Source organism: Babylonia areolata, chromosome 15 (genome assembly GCF_041734735.1).
Source record: "Babylonia areolata isolate BAREFJ2019XMU chromosome 15, ASM4173473v1, whole genome shotgun sequence".
Taxonomy (NCBI): Eukaryota; Metazoa; Mollusca; class Gastropoda; order Neogastropoda; family Buccinidae; genus Babylonia; species Babylonia areolata.
The window spans coordinates 25,331,892-25,350,243 of NC_134890.1; the positions used below are offsets into that span (position 1 = coordinate 25,331,892).

The 18,352-nt window shown below is 41.9% G+C and overlaps 1 protein-coding gene across 1 annotated transcript in view; it reads left to right on the forward strand.

Moving 5' to 3' along the window:
• Positions 1 to 18,352, forward strand: part of LOC143290235 (uncharacterized) — a 40,434-nt gene that overhangs the window by 9,433 nt on the left and 12,649 nt on the right. The window contains exon 3 of the mRNA XM_076599571.1: positions 17,976 to 18,136. Coding sequence (XP_076455686.1) covers positions 17,976 to 18,136 — 161 coding nt within the window. The remainder of the gene's footprint in view (positions 1 to 17,975; positions 18,137 to 18,352) is intronic.

The following is an 18,352-nucleotide window of genomic DNA, read 5'->3' on the forward strand; positions in this document are numbered from 1 at the left end:
GGATTTCAAAACAGTTTAAAAGGAATGGAATTTTTCATTTAAATTCAGTTCCAAAAAGATGCAACGCTAACAGCTTTAAATGTGAAAATGGAGAGGATGAATTTCAAAATGATACATTAACGGATGCTAACGTGCAAAAGGATTTTTTTTTTTAATGGTACATTAATAGTTTGTAACGTGCAACTTTGGTTCCAAAAGGACACAGCGTTACAATACTCAACTTGTATCGACAGGAATTCAAAAGGACACAGCGTTACAATACTCAACTTGTATCGACAGGAATTCAAAAGGATACAAATTTGATATCTTTAAACGCGTGGATTGGATTTTCGAAAGATACACAAATAGTTTTTGAACTGCAGATTTGCATCCAAAATATTCATGAAGAAGAAATGTGTGGAATGGATTCTGTGACAAAAGGCACGTTTACAGTTGGGAGCGCTGCTAATTCGCTGCCACGCGGGAGAAAAAATGTTTACTACTGTATCGATTTCGCGGAACACATCAATCTCTCCCAAAATTGTTGGGGTCACTGTATGCAAAAAGGATAAGGAGCATTGAGTAAAGCAATGAACGATTCAACCAATAAACAATCAATAAAAATCGCAGATTATCACTTTTTTTTTTCCTGCATGTCGATAATGATTATTTCAGAATTGATCAGTATGTGACAGGTTACATTTTACAAAGAAATTTAGGAAACCTTTGATATTTTTTTCCTTGTGATTTTTGTGTGTGAACATAACCACTGTTTGTTCCCCGTTCTCCTCGCCTTTACTTCCCCTCCCTCTCAGTCTGATTCTGTCCGATACACACGATGAATCAGTTGATAGATCACAGCGATAATCACCAACTTTCAGTCTGATTCTGTACGACCCACACGATGAATCAGTTGATAGATCACAGCGATAATCACCAACTTTTATTTTGATTCTGTCCGACCCACACGATGAATCAGTTGATAGATCACAGCGATAATCACCAACTTTCAATCGTCTATGGAGTGGACCCACCAAGGAACAGATAGATTTTCTCTCATTATCTTCTCATCAAAGCTCGGCTTTAATCGGTCCTGAGCCCTAAGTCTTTATTGCGTCCGTGCATTTCACTTGTGACAACTGCTGTTTCAGCTCGAGAGCCGAGACATGGAGTTCCCTCCCTTGCGAGCACATCAAAGGGGCGTAAATCGAGATAAGGCAAACTCTGGGTATGTAAAATTAGCAGGTGTTTGGGAGTGATCGTTCGTCTCCCGACTTTGTCACGTGTTTTGGACCAACGCGGATTGACAGATCTTCCATCTTCTGATCACCGGCTGAAGTTTGATTGTTTTCATAAAAAGGAATTTGAGGATTAAGGGTGATGTCACAGAACTCACTTCAAAGAGGAGAGTTTTTCTTGACCGTGGAAACAGTACACACACACACACACACACACACACACACACACACACACACACACACACACACACACACACACACACACACACACACACACGACTACTTCATGCGTTGTTGTTTGTGTCAGCAGTCAACTGTTTTCAGTTTCAGTTTCAATGTGTCAAGGGTGCGTCACTGCACTGCGTACGGTCAAATTCGTATACTCCACACCACATCTGCAAGACAGATGCCTGACCAGCAGCCTAACCCAACGCGCTTAGTTAGGCCTTGGGTGCATGCATATAATTATATCAGAGTGGATTTCTGCTACTTAATTTTGCCAAAGGACAACACTCTCGTTGCCCTGGGTTCTTTTTCAGTGCGCCAAGTGCGTGCTGCACACGGGGACTTCGGTTTATCGTTTCATCCGAATGACTAGACGCTCAGTTTGATTTTCCAGTCAAACTTGGGGAGAAAGGGCGAGAGCGGGACTGAGACACAGGCTCTCACGGACTCTGTGTGTATTGGCAGTTGAGCGTCTAACAATTCTTACACCTTTCCCCCTAACTGTTTTAAGGAGAGGGTGTTGCTGTTAACATACCGCCCATAAATACATGATGAACAGTAAGGCCTATTTGATAATAGTAGTAGTAATAATAATAATAATAATAATAATAAGAAGAAGAAGAAGAAGAAGACTTCATTTGTAACTGTTAAAATAATTTCGTTTTTAAAAACCATGAAAAAGTCAATTTATTACAGAGATCTTTTGAGTGAAATGTTTAAAACATCTCGGAACAGTCTATACATTTTTATGATGGAATAATTGTTCACCCGCATTTGTTTTGTTTTGTTTTTTCCTCCCTTACCATGTTGGTGCTTCCTGTCCAGATCATAACACGTTTTAAGTTGTTGTTTTTTTCTTGGGCAGTTTCTGTGTTAATTGAATATTTGCATTTGTATTTCTTTTTATCACAACAGATTTCTCTGTGTGAAATTCGGGCTGCTCTCCCCAGGGAGAGCGCGTCGCTACACTACAGCGCCACCCATTTTTTTTGTATTTTTTCCTGCATGCAGTTTTATTTGTTTTTCCTATCGATGTGGATTTTTCTACAGAATTTTGCCAGGAACAACCCTTTTGTTGCCGTGGGTTCTTTTACGTGCGCTAAGTGCATGCTGCACACGGGACCTCGGTTTATCGTCTCATCCGAATGACTAGCGTCCAGACCACCACTCAAGGTCTAGTGGAGGGGGAGAAAATATCGGCGGCTGAACCGTGATTCGAACCAGCGCGCTCAGATTCTCTCGCTTCCTAGGCGGACGCGTTACCCCTATTATCATGGTATGTTATTTTTTATGTCCTGGGTGTGCTCTCCGTTCATGGATTTGAAAATAATAAGAAACTGATCCATAGCAAATATTAAATTTCGAATAACTCACTCTTTTCAATGACTTTTTTTTCTTTTTTCTTTTTTTCGGGGATGGGGGTGGGGGGATGATACTTGATATATGTACAGATATATTACGTGTATCACAAGTGATCGTCATCACGTCTCCGTCAATTTTTCCAGGTTTTCTTGATACTGGTGGGTTCGACTCCCACTCTCGCCCTTTCTCCCAAGTTTGACTGAAAAATCAAACTGAGCGTCTTGTCATTCGGGTGTCTCAATCAATTGAGATCCCATGTCCAGCACGCACTTGGCACATTGAAAAAGATCCCATGGCAACGAGAGTGTTGTCCTCTGGCAAAAAAAGATTGTAGAAGAAATCCACTCCACTCTGTAAGGTAACGAAATATATATATATATATGATAGTCAGTCGTGTCCGACTATGACCATCAGAACAGCGGAGGAGGCAACTGCTGTTCCGACTATTTGGGCTAGAATTTGATTATAGTGGAGAGTGTCTTGCCCAAGTACATCCCCACTCTCTCGGTCAAGAGGGTTTTAGGATAGTTGGCGTTGGGATGGTTCCCAAAGGCCAGCTAGCCCACAAAGCTGCAGCACTAAGAGCCAGTGCAATTTTGCCTCCTAGTTTGAGAGTCATAGTCATTCACAAAAGACTAAGCTGTAAATGGTTTTCCATTGACTGGAGAAACCATTGATAATACAGCTCTCACTTTGCTGTTGGCCCAAATGTAAACTTACGTCAATCTGTGATATAAGCCGAGTGTTGGGCCTAAAAAGTAATGCCAACAGCACCCGGTGTTCCCAGGCGGTCACCCATCCAAGTGCTAACCGAAATATATATGTATGCACTCGAGGCCTGACAAAGCGAATTGGGTCATGTTGTTGGGCAGGCATCTGCCGAGCAGATGTGGAGTAGCGTGAACTGATTTGTTGGAACGCTATGACGCCTTCTTGAGAAACTGAAACTGAATCTGAAGCTGTTCAGCACAAGAAACACTAACAAACACGCGCGAGAAAGTCAATTCAAGAATAACATTTTCTATCAGTATACTTCTTCTTTGTGAACAAAAATACCAGACAATTTATACATTCCTGCTTTGTGAACAAATATACCAGAGAATTTATGCATTCCTGCTTTGTGAACAAATATACCAGAGAATTTATAAATATTGAATTGCTTCGCAGACAGATACAACAATATTAACCAAAATTTAGACTAAACTGAACTAAACTAACACAAAATCAATCAAAAAGTAAAATGAATAAAGGAGCAAGTATGCTTAGGTTTCAACTAAAACTGAAGAGCACGCGTGCGCCAAAAACAAAAACAAAAAAAAGTTGTATGCACTGTGGTTGATGAACGCAAAACAACATCCTGATAACAAATGATGTAACGGATGTGCATGTTTGTACTCTCCTTTTGCACTATAGAATATCAAATGTTCAGCACAGGCACATTCACGTATGTCTGTATGTATAGCATGTATTTGTGTTTTATTACTTTTTAAAAAAAATTTTTTTATAGTTTTCTATTGTGTTTCAGGGACACTGTCTTAAAATGAAAACTTACACTCGTCGCTTATTGATTATGCATGTACTCCAAGATGTAGATGGTAATTGTTTCGAAAGTTTTGCTATGATGTGTCGGGTTAGAATTATTATTTAGATTTGTTTTCTAGCTTCTTGATCAGGTCTTGAAAATTCCCATGTTTAGATTTCTGTGTCAGCCTGTCGCCATTGCTGGTTAACTCTGAGTGCGTCCGTGAGCAACTCTTGTTTTGGTTCGAGTTCAGTATAGCATTCTTTCTTTTATATTTACTTATTCAATTATTCATTTGTTTAACTCTCTCCATACGAACGCGAAAGAGACGACGTTAACAGCGTTTCACCCCAATTACCACCATCAAAATATTGCAAGCGGAAGGCTCTTATACTGAAGACGTGAATGTTGACAAAGAATACCACAATTATGACGACGGAAGCTAAAGGTTGGGTCATTGAGACACCCACTGGACATCCGAGGGGTCTGTGTAGAGGAGAAGAGAGGACTGGCCGTACTGAGTGAGTTAATGATTATCCATTTACTTTTTATGCACTTTTTTCTCTCTCCTCAAGGCATGACTAAGCGCGTTGTGTTGCGATGCTGGTCAGGCATCTGCTTAGCAAATGTGGTGTAGCGTATATGGATTTGTGTTGCCTCCTGGAGTAACTGAAGTGAACTCAGTACAATACGAAACGATACAATACAATGCAGTGCACTGCATTACAGTTTTCACGAATGCACATTTAATATCGCTTTATTTTTGGACATCAGCTCGTGTCATTTTATGAACACTGCGTGTGCTATCGTTCTTTGCTGAACAGAAACTAAACCGAACATCAGCTCAACAGTTCCATAATTGTTCTTTCGTGTTCTGTGTTGTTGCTGTTACAACGTTTGGTTGTGGCTGACGCACTCGTGAAGTAGAATTGTTTCGAATCGTTCAGTTCATTGCATTTGGGGGAAAGGGGAAGGGGGTCGCTGAACCTGTTGAAAGGATGAAGAGGTACTTGATGGTTGCTGTTGTGTGTGTAGTGAGTGGGTGGGTGGGGTTGTAGAAATAAAAAAAAAGCAGCTTTTTTCATCTTAAAATATTTCGGAGAAAAAAAAGGAAACCAAAGGGAAGAAAAAATGATTATACATTGAAAACGCGTTTGTTGAAGTCTGGCGTTTGAATGATGAAACACATTGACGGCTTTTACAGGGTCGTGGTCATGACCATCCTCGCGCATCACCTATCGCAGTCACGTCCGCTCAACACACTTTATTCATTGAACTGAGCAAGAAAGACACGAGATGGAAAAAAAAAGTGGAAAAATAACCACTACATACAATACACGGGAAGGTGGGGGAGGAAGGGATACTTACAAGAAGAAAATATATGGAAACACCAAAGGTTTGTGGGTCAAACTCCACGAATATAAAATTTACAGTGGAGAGAATCGAAAAGTACTGCAACATAATGACGCGAACTGTGCTCTGTTTTCGTGAGTTCGTATGTAGATAGAGCTAAGTACTGGAACAAGTGTAAACCGAACACCAGATGTTGACAATGACCTCAGTATCTGTGAACAAACCAACCTGTCGTTAACTCCAAGCACGTGATGTTCGCAAGTGCACTCATATAGATATATAGATAGAAATGTACATGTGCACATTGTCCAGGACTGATTCAGCTTGTTTGTAAACCTGAGTTGTGTAACAGCCAAAGACGTAGCACGTGACTAACGGAAGAGATAGTGCTCACCATTGTTTATGGCTATCGTCTTGAAGGCTGTAAAGAGCTCAGGCAGAATATCTGGTCCCGGTCATTACCTTAACAGTTATAAACAGCAGACATTGGCATTGAGGTCTGCTTTATTGCCTCGAAGGCTTATGGAAGGAAAGATTGTACAGGTTGTACCTTGGACAGCTTGTGATTGTTATTGTCCTGATGATGTAGGTATTTGATTGTTGTATTTATGCGGATGGTAATGATAATTTTTGTTTACCTATAAGGCGGCGGGGGGGGGGGGGGGGGGGGGTGAGGGGCGGAGGTCATCAGATTTTGGCTCGTGATCAACGTTTTGCTTACGAGGGGGTTTGGGGGTGAGTATCAACAATTTCATTTATGAGAGGGATATTATTCTGTGTGTTGTTATGAGATGAGTGTTGGGTATCGATTTGTTTATGAGAATGATAATAGTTACAGTTTTGTTTTAGGAGATGGCATCATTGTCTTGTTTGCTGGAATGTATTTATCGTTGTTGTATTCGTGAGAAACATGCTGCACGTTGTTTTAAGAGAAGAGGAATGATTTATTGATTCGGCCAGGGGAATTATCATGTATTTATGGAAAGGGTGTTGATCCAACGGTAAAGGCGTTCATCATTATGTTAAATCGAAAGCTATCCATCATTGCTTTTATTCGTAGGAACGGTATTGATTATTTGTTTTATCGTATTTAGTTTATGTGAAGGCAAAGTCTGGATGTCTACGGCTGATGTCATTTTGGAGACAGAAAGGGAGACTATCACTTCACAGAGACAGAAAGGGAGACTATCACTTCCCAGACAGGCCCTGGACACCTTTTATACCCTGAGGACATGCTCTACACGGAAAAACAGAATTTGATCGGTTTTGAGGGAGTTGTTTCCATTCTTCCTTAACGTTCAACAACTGTCTTCCGTGCCTTCATCATGGTAGACATTACAGCTGATGAGAATTACTTATTCGGTCTAGAAATATGTATTCGTTTTCATTCATTCACCTAAGCGCGTTGGGTCACGCTGCTGGTCAGGCATCTGCTTAGCAGATGTGGTGTAGCGTATATGGATTTGTCCGAACGCAGTGACGCCCTCTTGAGTAACTGAACTGAACTGAACTTTCATTCATTCGACATTTCCTTGTAAATTTATTCTGTACAATGCAAATATGTAGAAAAAAAAACAACAAAAAAACAAACAAACAAAAAAAAAACCAAGCAAAAGCGTTGTTACAGCGCATGAGAGATGAGTGGACAGATGTAGCGATAGATGTGAGAAACACAGATGTGAGAAACACACATGTAGCGATAGATGTGAGAAACACAGATGTAGCGATAGATGTGAGAAACACAGATGTAGCGATAGATGTATGAAACACAAATGTAGCGATAGATGTATGAAACACAAATGTAGCGATAGATGTATGAAACACAGATGTAGCGATAGATGTGAGAAACACAAATGTAGCGATAGATGTATGAAACACAAATGTAGCGATAGATGTATGAAACACAAATGTAGCGATAGATGTGAGAAACACAAATGTAGCGATAGATGTGTGAAACACAGATGTAGCGATAGATGTGAGAAACACAGATGTAGCGATAGATGTGTGAAACACAGATGTAGCGATAGATGTGTGAAACACAGATGTAGCGATAGATGTGTGAAACACAGATGTAGCGATAGATGTGAGAAACACAAATGTAGCGATAGATGTATGAAACACAAATGTAGCGATAGATGTATGAAACACAGATGTAGCGATAGATGTGTGAAACACAAATGTAGCGATAGATGTGTGAAACACAGATGGAAAGAAAAAAAATCAAAGGATAAACACAGAGAGCGTTTGGGGATTGGACGAAAATGAGATATTATAAATCCACAGCACATGAGATAATTTCCGAGAGAGAGAGGGGGGGGGGGAGACAGTGGATGAAATATGGGGGGAGGGGGTGAAAGAACACGCTCCCGACCTGTCCCTCCACAAATGAAAAGGCCAGCAAGACGATCCCGAGCCGAGAAAAAGCTTGTGGGGAACCAAGGGAGAGATCGCGGAATCGAACTCTGGCAGCACGTGACGTATTACGCGGGCACGTGACGCCTCTTGGCCACACAGCAACGCCTCCAAGAGGACCAAAGGGAGGTAATTTGGCGGCTGCGCTGATGAAGTCCCCTTGGATGGGGCCGGCAGCTGTGGAAAGCAGCGAGTCATCCCCGCTCTGTCAACAGGGCCGATAATCAACGCTAGATTAAACCGGCATTTTTTCACCAGGAAGATCGCAATTTGCTAATTTAATTTTCCATTTCATTGCTATTAGTCGCGCGAGGAGGGGCGAGCAGAAAGGGAGGGGGAGAACTGAAGGAAGAGCAAGTCAATCGGTCTTTTCCGGAGAGACCCTGTGCGCGCTTTGCTCCTCATCAGCTTTAAAGAGTTCAATAGCGGGCAGAGCTGTGCGGAGGGGGCGAGGTTTGGACGTGCTGTAGCTGGCGGGGTCAGGGCCGGCTGGGGACGGCCGGCTGTCTGCTGTCGGGGTTGTCTCCCTCTGTGGGTTCTGACACCACCGTTCTGTGTGTGTGTGTGTGTGTGTGTGTGTGTGTGTGTGTGTGTGTGTGTGTGAATAGAATAGAATAGAATACTTTTTATTGTCATAAAACCTTAAAGTTTATAAGACACAATGAAACTTAAACATGAGCATATTAGGAAGAGAAACATTCATGAACAAAATGTGTGTGTGTGTGTGTGTGTGTGTGTGTGTGTGTGTGTGTGTGTGTGTGTGTGTGTGTGTGTGTGTGTGTGCACGAAGTTGAGAGAGAGAAAAACACAGGTTTAGATATGTAGATATTTATATCCTGTGCGAGCAATTTCGTCCACAACTCAATAACATTAGCTTTCAAACACAATACTGTGTCTTCTTGTATGTTCCACGTCATAGTTCCGTCCATGTTTGCCATCATCTGATGTCCGTCTGGTGCCCTGCTCGGGATATTTTGCCATCAGCGTCACTGCTGTGGTTAAATTTCGAGTTTGGAAATATTTCAGATTATTTCTGCTCTTCGGCAGTTCTGCGTGGAGGGAATATTGGGCCGGAAGTGCTCTGTTCGGAGTGCTCATTCCCGTTCTGCTGACATACAAATCTTCAGTTTCGATTCACAAGGTGTTGGAACTCCGTAATTCTGCTCGTTCATTTATTTATTTATAGTCTGTTCATCTAAGATGATGATATTAGACTGAAAATAAAGGATATTATTATCATCATTTGGATTATTATCATTTCTATCATAATAATTTATTAATTAGAACTTGACATTTCTGTATATTCGAATGAAAAGAGGGGCGGTTGAGGTGGAGGGGAGGGGCGGGGTGGAGGGGGGGTGAAGGTGGAGGGGACTGTTTACTCCAAAGTATACCTATATAGGCTGACATGCTTTGGTTCGTGTTAGTCTTCACAAAAACGCCATCATTCTGTCTGTGTGCATGACATTCGATTGTTGGCATACTGACTCATCCATCCGTCTGCCAATCCATCTGTCCACATAACCTATAATCTTGTTGGTGTGTGTGTGTGTGTGTGTGTGTGTGTGTGTGTGTGTGTGTGTGGAGGGGTGGGTGGCGTGCATGAGGAGAAGAGGGGAGGGCCAGTTAGGAACACTTAGTGCCGGAGAAACGTGTGAGCAGAAGACACGGACAGTTTGATCCGAACGTCCTGTGCAGTCCGCTCCCTGCTGCCTCCAGCCGTCGGGCTCCATCCCTTCCCTTCCCTTCCCTTGTCCAGCCCGGCCTCTGTGTCCGCTTGTCTCCGTCCCTACCATTTGTATTCCTCCCTCAGGCTGCCGGCTTGTATGCCCCTCCAGGGCAAGGCGCCTAGATTGGGGCCATTAGCATGATAAAACGGCCTGCCGCCGATCACTCTCTCAACCTATCAACTAAATGCCCCTCCCGCCTGCCCCAATCTCCCCTTCAATGCCCCCGGCTTGTCCCCCTTGCGCGCCCGCTCTTCCCATGATGAGGCAAATTAGTGGAGAGGTTTGAATGGCGGCGGCAGGCAAAAGGGAACATCTTTTGCTTGTTGTTCTCTTTCTCTCCTCCTCCTCCTCCCTCCCTTCCTCCCTCCCTCCCTCCCCACCACCCTTGGCTTCTGCATCTCGCGCTGGTGATGAGCTTGATTAGATCGGCTGCTTCAATGCTTCCACCCGTTAGAGCGGGTTGTATACAACAGCATCTGTATGACGAGGGATGAAGCGTGAGAAGTCATCAGGCACCGTCATGAAGATGACGACGGTGATGATGATGTTGATGACGGCGATGATGACGAAGCGGTCAGGAGACAGACTCTTCATGTCGGGGGGTGTGCTGATGGGGTGGGATTGGGTGTGTGGAGGTTTGTGGACCAGCAAAATACCATTGAGAGCCACGGGAGCGGCAGTGACGCGCAGGTTGTGATGGAAATGAAAGAGACGTGAAAAACGTGTGATGTCAACTTAATTTCAATCTTTCATTCTTCTTCAAACTTTTTTTTTTCTCCCTTTATCCCAGTCAGTATCACACGGCAGAATCTCCCATTTCCCGCTCTCTGCCTCTTTCTGTCCCTGTCTGTCTGTCTCTGTCTGTCTGTCTCTATCTGTCTGTCTCTCCCCGCTGTATCTCTGTCTCTGCCCTTCTCTTTCTCTCTCTGTCACTACCCCTGTCCCTCTGTCTGTCTGTCTGTCTGTCTGTCTGTCTCTCTCTCTCTCTCTCTCTGCGTATGCACATGCTTGTGTGCGCGCGTCTGATCCATTTGAAGACGTTAGTCACCCTCCAGTGAGAAGAACCGAGCTGAGTGTTGGTCGCTCTGGGATCCATAGCGTTCAGGCAGTGCCATACGCTTGTTCCCCAGCCCCCCCTCCCCCGCCCCCCAAACCTCCTCCCCCCTCCCCCGCAACTGTCTCTCCCTCCCTGCCCCAAAAGACACAACTCAGGTCCATATGTTTAAATATGTTCGACAGTCTAGTCCAGGAAAGCAAAAGAACAAGATGTCAAATTGTGTTGATTGTACAGTCGGAATCAAAGGCTGTATTACAGCTTTCAAAGGGTTAGCGGCTGTGTTAAATGCATGCTCTTGATTTATTTACTAAAATGAAAATAAAAATTACAGTATTATCGTCATATTACTACCATCAACAATAAAACAATGACAACAATAATGGTGATAATAATGGTGATAATGATAATAAAAATAAGAAGAAGAAAAATAAGAAGAAAATGCATTATTATTTTGTACAGATCTTTATCATGCATGGACACACACACACACTGGCAGGGACAAAAAAAAGTACAAAGAATACTTACAAAAACACCTTGCTCCAGAAAAGTTCGTAGAGTTTGTTTCTTCTTGTTGTTGTCGTCGTTTTTTGTTGTTGTTTTTTCATTTGATATGGCTTATGGTCATTCAAATTAAAGATTGAATAATTTGTTCCTGCCAAAAATGATTCAGCAAGCGTATATATATATATATATATATATATATTGTTTGCATCGTTCAAACAGTGTGGGGAATTTTCATGAACATTGGATTAACATGGGCGCATGTAAATTCAGAACCTTCGAAAAACAAAAATTATGACATTTTGTATCACAAACCGCAACGTATTTTCTCAAAATATAATGAATGTGTGAACTTAATGAAGAAATACGAATCACTGCAAATGAGTATGACAAGGTAATTTTATCTTTGTCTCTAAACGTAACTTTGTCAGTTTTAAAGACACATAACCCGCCCCCCCTCCCCCCCCCCCCCCCCCCCCCCCCCCCCCCCCTCCACACACACACACCCCTCACCATTAACCATTTGTCTTGATCGATCAAGATTTTATTCTCAAACATTAACTACATGTAAATGTCGAGTAAGCAAAACTCTTCAGATAAGTAAAGATAAAGCGGTGGCAGAGACATTGGTATATAAAAAGTAGTGTGACACTTAAAAGACGAGGACTGTAGAAAATGGTTTTAGAAAATACTGCTTTCGTGAAACAAATATAGAGGTAACATTTCATTTGTTAAGATATAGCCAGTATACTTGGGTTGGGTCGTTTGTTTGTTTGTTGTTGTTCTTTTTGAGGTTTTTTGTTGTTGTCTTTGCGTGTTTTTTTAATACTTTTTTATTATTTTTTTTACATAAATCCTGTACTGATTTATCATATGACCTTTCTTTTGATATGATGATTGACATACACATACACAAAGAACACGAATTGCCTGCGGGGATTTCACTCGTTCCCACTATTACCTACAACCAAAACATTTATTTCAAACGCGGCAGTGTATTTGACCATATTAATTATATTACTCTTTTTACTGCATTTTTACATCCACAGATAAGCGACATGAATATTTTTATTTTGGTTTACACGATACCAGTCACGTGCCAGTTACGTTAACAATGTGAAACCTGTAGGTTTTCTGATCTCCTTGCCCGCTTGTAAGTCGTTGTTTGATCGGATTTTCCCGTTCCATGTTGTGGAGAGAGCCCGGAGTCCGGTGAAGTTACATTTTTTTCAGTGATAATAATGCTTAAAAGAGTGTAATTTATAATGCAAGGTCTTCGGGTATTATTTTTCCCATTGTTGTTGTTTTGCTTTTCGTTGTTGTTTTTTTTTTGTTTGTTTGTTTGTTTGTTTTTGTTTGTTTGTTTGTTTTTTTGTTTGTTTTTGTTGGTTTGTTTTTTGTTTTGTTTTGGTTTTGGTTTTTTGTTTGTTTTGTTTTGTTTATCTGTCGTTTTTTGTTTTGTTTACTTTTCTTTATTTATTCGTTTATCTATTTATTTATTCATTTATCTATTTATTTTTTCATTTATTTATTCATTTATTCTTTTCTTTTCTTTTTTTTTTTTTTGTTTGTTTTTTTTTGTAATGGATATAACTGGTAAGAATAAAACCGTGAAATATTATCAAAAATATAATGCAAGGTCTTCGGATATAATTTTCCCCATTGTTTTTGTTTTGCTTTTCGTTTTGGTTTTGTTTTTTGTTGTTGTTGTTTTTCATTCTGTCGTTTTTTGTTTTCTTTATTTTTCTTTGTTTATACGTTTATCTGTTTATTTATTCATTTATCTTTTTTTTCATTTATTTATTCATTTGTTCTTTTTTCTTTTCTTTTTTTTTTGTAATGGACATAAGTGGTAAGAATAAAACCGTGAAATATTATCAAAAAAATATGATGAAGTGCCTGGGAGCTATCCTCTTTCACTTTAACAAGTTGTTCTGTACACAGAGCTATTGCTGATAATAACCCTTTGTCATTTTTAGGTGCACGAATGATATTCGCTACATACATGGGTTGACAAGTACGTGGAATGTAGATTTTTGTCTGTCAAAGTGTCGTTGGTTTTTCTCAGAAATGACGAAATGAAAGTAACTTGATTTTCGAGGCGACAAATACTCGACAGTCAGTTTTGTGTGTATTACCTCCAGTTTGACACCTTTATACATTATGCAAGTACATCTTGCGTGTTACCTCAGTTTTGCAGTTTCAGTTTCAGTAGCTCAAAGAGGCGTCACAGCGTTCGGACAAATCCATATATGCTACACCACATCTGCCAAGCAGATGCCTGACCAGCAGCGTAACCCAACGCTCCTAGCCAGGCCTTGAAAAAAAAAGATAAGATAAATACATAAAAAAGAAGAAAAAAAGAGATAAGTACATAAAAAAAGAAAAAAGAACTACTAATAATTATAATAATATGTATAAGGCGCAAAAACTTGATGAAGTCAACTATAAGTGTACAAAATAAAATTAAAATAAATAAATAAATAAATACATAAATAACTAAATAATAATAATAGAATTTAAAAAAAAAAATAAATAAATAAATAAATAATAATAATAATGATAATAATAATAATAAGATAAACAAATAAATAAATAAATAAATAAGACAACAATGAAGATAAATAAGTAAATAAATGTAAAAAAAAAATGCAGACACACATTCACACATACACACATATATGCATAACAGATATGCACCAAACATGCAGTTTCACAGATATGAAAGCACAGTCAAATACACATACACGTACATGAGCCCCAACACACACACACACACACACACACACACACACACACACACACACACACACACACACACTGCCCTGCACCCCCTCTACAGTTTTGCAGCAGTACGGAAAGTCTCACCAAAAGTGCGTGGATCAGGGGACAGAAGGAAAACAAGCACAAACAGCACAAGTAAAACTATACAAGCATTGAAAATAATCAGGGTTGTTGTCGTTCTTAAACTTTTCGTAATTAATTCTAATCGCGCGACAGTAACCAAAGATAACCAACTGCATGTTGACTTTCGGATCAAAAATCAGCATCATTACGTGCATCTTGAAGAAAGTCCATGAGATGAGCCCTGAGCTGGTAGTCGAAGAGAGAGAGAGAGAGAGGGGGGGGAGGGGGGGGGGGTATTCATATAAGTCATAACCACTCGAAAATGGGTATTTGAACAATACTCAGTATTGATTTAAACTTTTTTTTTAATAGCAAGAAATAAGGCGAAATACAGCGTTCAATCAAGAAACTTGAGCAACAACATTAGACATAATTTGTTGATGAATAAACAGGAGGGAGAGAGAGAGAGAGAGAGGGGGGGGGGGGCATTTATTCGTATGGGCGACAACCCCTCATCAATGGGCATTTGAACAATAGACATAATTTGTTAATAACTAAACAAGAGAGAGAGAGGGGGGGAGGGAGAATGGCTTATTCACACAGGCCAGAACCCCTCATAAATGGGTATTTTAACAATATTACATAATTTGTTGATAAATAAAGCACACAGAGAGAGAGAGAATGGTTTATTCACACAGTACTTCTTTATGTATTTATCCATTATTTATTTACTTTTTTTTCTCAAGGCCTGACAAAGCGCGTTGGGTTTCGCTGCTGGTCAGGCATCTGCTTGGCAGATGTGGTGTGGCGTATATGGATTTGTCCGAACGCAGTGACGCCTCCTTGAGCTACTGAAACTGAAACTCACACAGGCCATAACCCCTCATAAATGGGTATTTGAACAATAGACATAATTTGTTGATAAATGAAGAGGAGAAGAGAGAGAGAGGGAGAGAGAGAGAGAGGGGGGGGGGGGGGAGAGTATCGCCAGTTGTAAAAGTCAGCAGCAGGGAAGCCGTTTTTAACAGGGACAGAGCGAGCTGCTGGCCATCTGTCACTCTGTCCTCTGTGCTGTTACCAGCGGCCAGGGCCGCGGAAAAAGTTACTTTCTTTCCGCGCTAAGTCCTCTTTCACGCCCCTCCACCACCACCACCACCCCCAACCCCTCCACCCCTAACCCCTCCAGCCCCGAACCCCTCCCTAACATCATCATTCTTTCCTGACGACCCCTTCCAGAACGTCTTGGCACCACCCCTCCTCCAGCTTCCCAACCCCACCCCCCTTCAGACCCATATCTTTTTTTTTTTCTTCTTCTTCAAGTGATACCGATCTGGACACTTAAGAAAATTAGCACGTCATCGTAATGCAATGAGCAGCAGGCAACGAAAAGTTAGCGCAAGAGTTGTTTAAATCGATTTCTCTAACCCCTCTCCTCCTTCCCCAGCTCAAGCATCTTATATTTTCCTGTATGTCGATCTTCTGGGGGGGCGGGGGTGGGGCGGGGTGGGGGGACTCTGGTTTGATAAAGAAGCACTCAAGTCGTCGTGTGACCCAGGGGAGACTGCGTAAAAAATCATCGCCCGAAAGTCGCTCTCCACTTTACTCAATGAAAAACACCTCTCCTCCATCTCGCGAACACCACCCCACAGCCCGCCACTCGGCCCCCCACTTGCTATACATTTCGTCTGCTTTTCCCCAAATTTCGCTTATCCGCCACTCGCCTGCCATTCAGCCCCGACTGCAATTCCGCTTCCCTTTCAGCAAATGGCGGTGCAGGCCGGCAGCAAATCGTGAGAAATTGCCCCTAAATCGAATGTCAGCATCTTTCCGTCTCCCATCGACCCCGGACCCGGAACCTTTGCTATACATGTAATCCTTTCTCATGGTCGTCCATGGCAAATTTTCGGCGAGCTTCTGGCGGAGAAATGGCTCCTCTCTCCATTACCCTTGGTCTTTAAAAGACAAGTTATTTTGCGGAGGGTCTATCGCCATCCCTGGCTGCCTGGGCCGTCTCCCGATATAATTGAGGACCTCGGCAAACAAACACTTGTTCAGGGCCTCGCGCGCCCCGGCTTTTTCCTTGATTAGTCGGGGCGAGTGATCGCCCTTGCGCTGCCATCTTTTCTTTGTGGAGACGGGAAGTAATTGATTGAGTGTGCGCTGCAAACGTCACTTAAACGTTATAAGTAAACACGGCCATCGAGCGGCCCGAGATTCAGAGTTGTGATGAGGTGCTGGGTGGGAGGAGCACGAGTGGAGGTTAGGGGAGGGGGGCAGGGGGAAACGGAAGAGAGGGGGGAGGTGGGTCTTCCTGCCAGACAGAAAGGAGCTAAGAGCTTGTGTGTGTATGTGGAGGGAGAGAGAGAGGGAGGGGTGGGGAGTGATAGGGGTGCTGACTGTTTGGAATATGGAAGTCGTGTGGATGGGGAGGGGTGGGGGGAGGAAAGGAGGGGGGGAAAGGACGCCGAACTGGAATCATATTTGGCTGCTTTTCCAATTTGTCCGATTTTCTGTACTTTGAAATTGGGCTTGTCTTTCCATTCTCACCACACTCCTCCGGATCCCGGCCTCCCTCCCTTGTCCTCCCTCCCCACCCCCCACCCCCATGCCCTCCCACCCCCTACACCCCCACCACCACCCACCCCCACCACCACCACCCTTCTCCCCTTTCCTTCTTGTCCTGTCATTGATTGTAACCCTCTCTTTCCTGCCCCCGACCTGTGAGTCATCCAGATCTGTCATGTTCCGTCCCGTGGAGCTTGTAGGACTTGCTTGGCTGCCTTCTCGGCTGCCCTATTAGAGTTTAAATATTCCATATTCATAGCAACCATAATCTGTCAGAGGGAAATAGATACATGAATGAATGAATGAATGAATGAATGAATGAGAACACAGATATATGAAGGAAATGATAGATAAGTGAATAGAAGGGAATGATAAATACATGAATGAAGGAACATATGGACAGATTGATCAGTCTGTAAATCATGAGGCACACAAAGGGCTTTTAAGAGATTTTTTTGTTTGTTTGTTTTTACAGCTTAGACAAAAAATATGATGAATCTTGTGATTAGCATTTTTGTTGTTGTTGAGAAATTCGGCACCTTTACTCTTCCAGAATATCGAGAACAAGGTCTAAAATTATCGCTTTCTGTGAATAGACGAAATGGCCCCTGAAAAGAGCGAAATGGCAATTTCCGAAACAAAACAAAGATATAATAGTGAGCGGTAAAATTCAGCTATAAGTCTTTCGTCCGCGTCATTCAAGAGACCAAAGTTTTGGGCATTGTTGGTTAACTTATTGATTAACATACAACACTGCGCTCTTTGCACAGAAATATCAATCGTTCAGATTAAGTATCAGTATCAGATATAAATGATGCTTCTCTGCGTTTTCCATAAAGATTAATTAAACAAACTGACACATATATAGAGAGAGAAAGGGAGTGTGGAGAAAGAGAGAGAGACTGTTTGATGGCGTTTGTGTTGTTGCTGTTTTATTGTCGTGTTTTTGTTGTTGTAGTTGTTGCTTTTGTTGTTGTTGTTGTTGTTTTGCACAAATAAACAAAACACAAACCAGCAAAGTTAGCAAGAACAATTGAACATAGTCGTTTAAAAACAAAAACATAAGAAAAAAAACCGAGTTTACTAACACTAACAAGCATAACAACAACAACAACAACAACAACAACCACAAAAACTATGCACGTGAAAGCCGTGACGACGTTGTGTCACCGTGTGTGGGCCAGGCGGGGGTCAGGCGGGGGCCATGGGGAAGACACGGCGCCCCAGAACGGCCTTCACCTCTCAGCAGCTGCTGGAACTGGAGCGGCAGTTCAAGATGAACAAGTACCTGTCCAGACCCAAGCGTTTTGAGGTAGCCACTTCCCTCATGCTCACCGAAACACAGGTCAGTACTGCTCACGTATTTAAAAAAAAAAAAAAAAAAAAAAAAAAAAACCGGAAATCATTCTTCTTGAGTATTCATTGTCCGTAAAGACCCCCTTCCGTGGTAAGTTAGCGCTGTTTCTGTTTTTGCGTTTTCTTTATCCACTGATACCCCCCTTTCGTGGTAAGTTAGCGCTGTTTCTGTTTTGGGTGTTTCTTTATCCATTAATACCCCCCT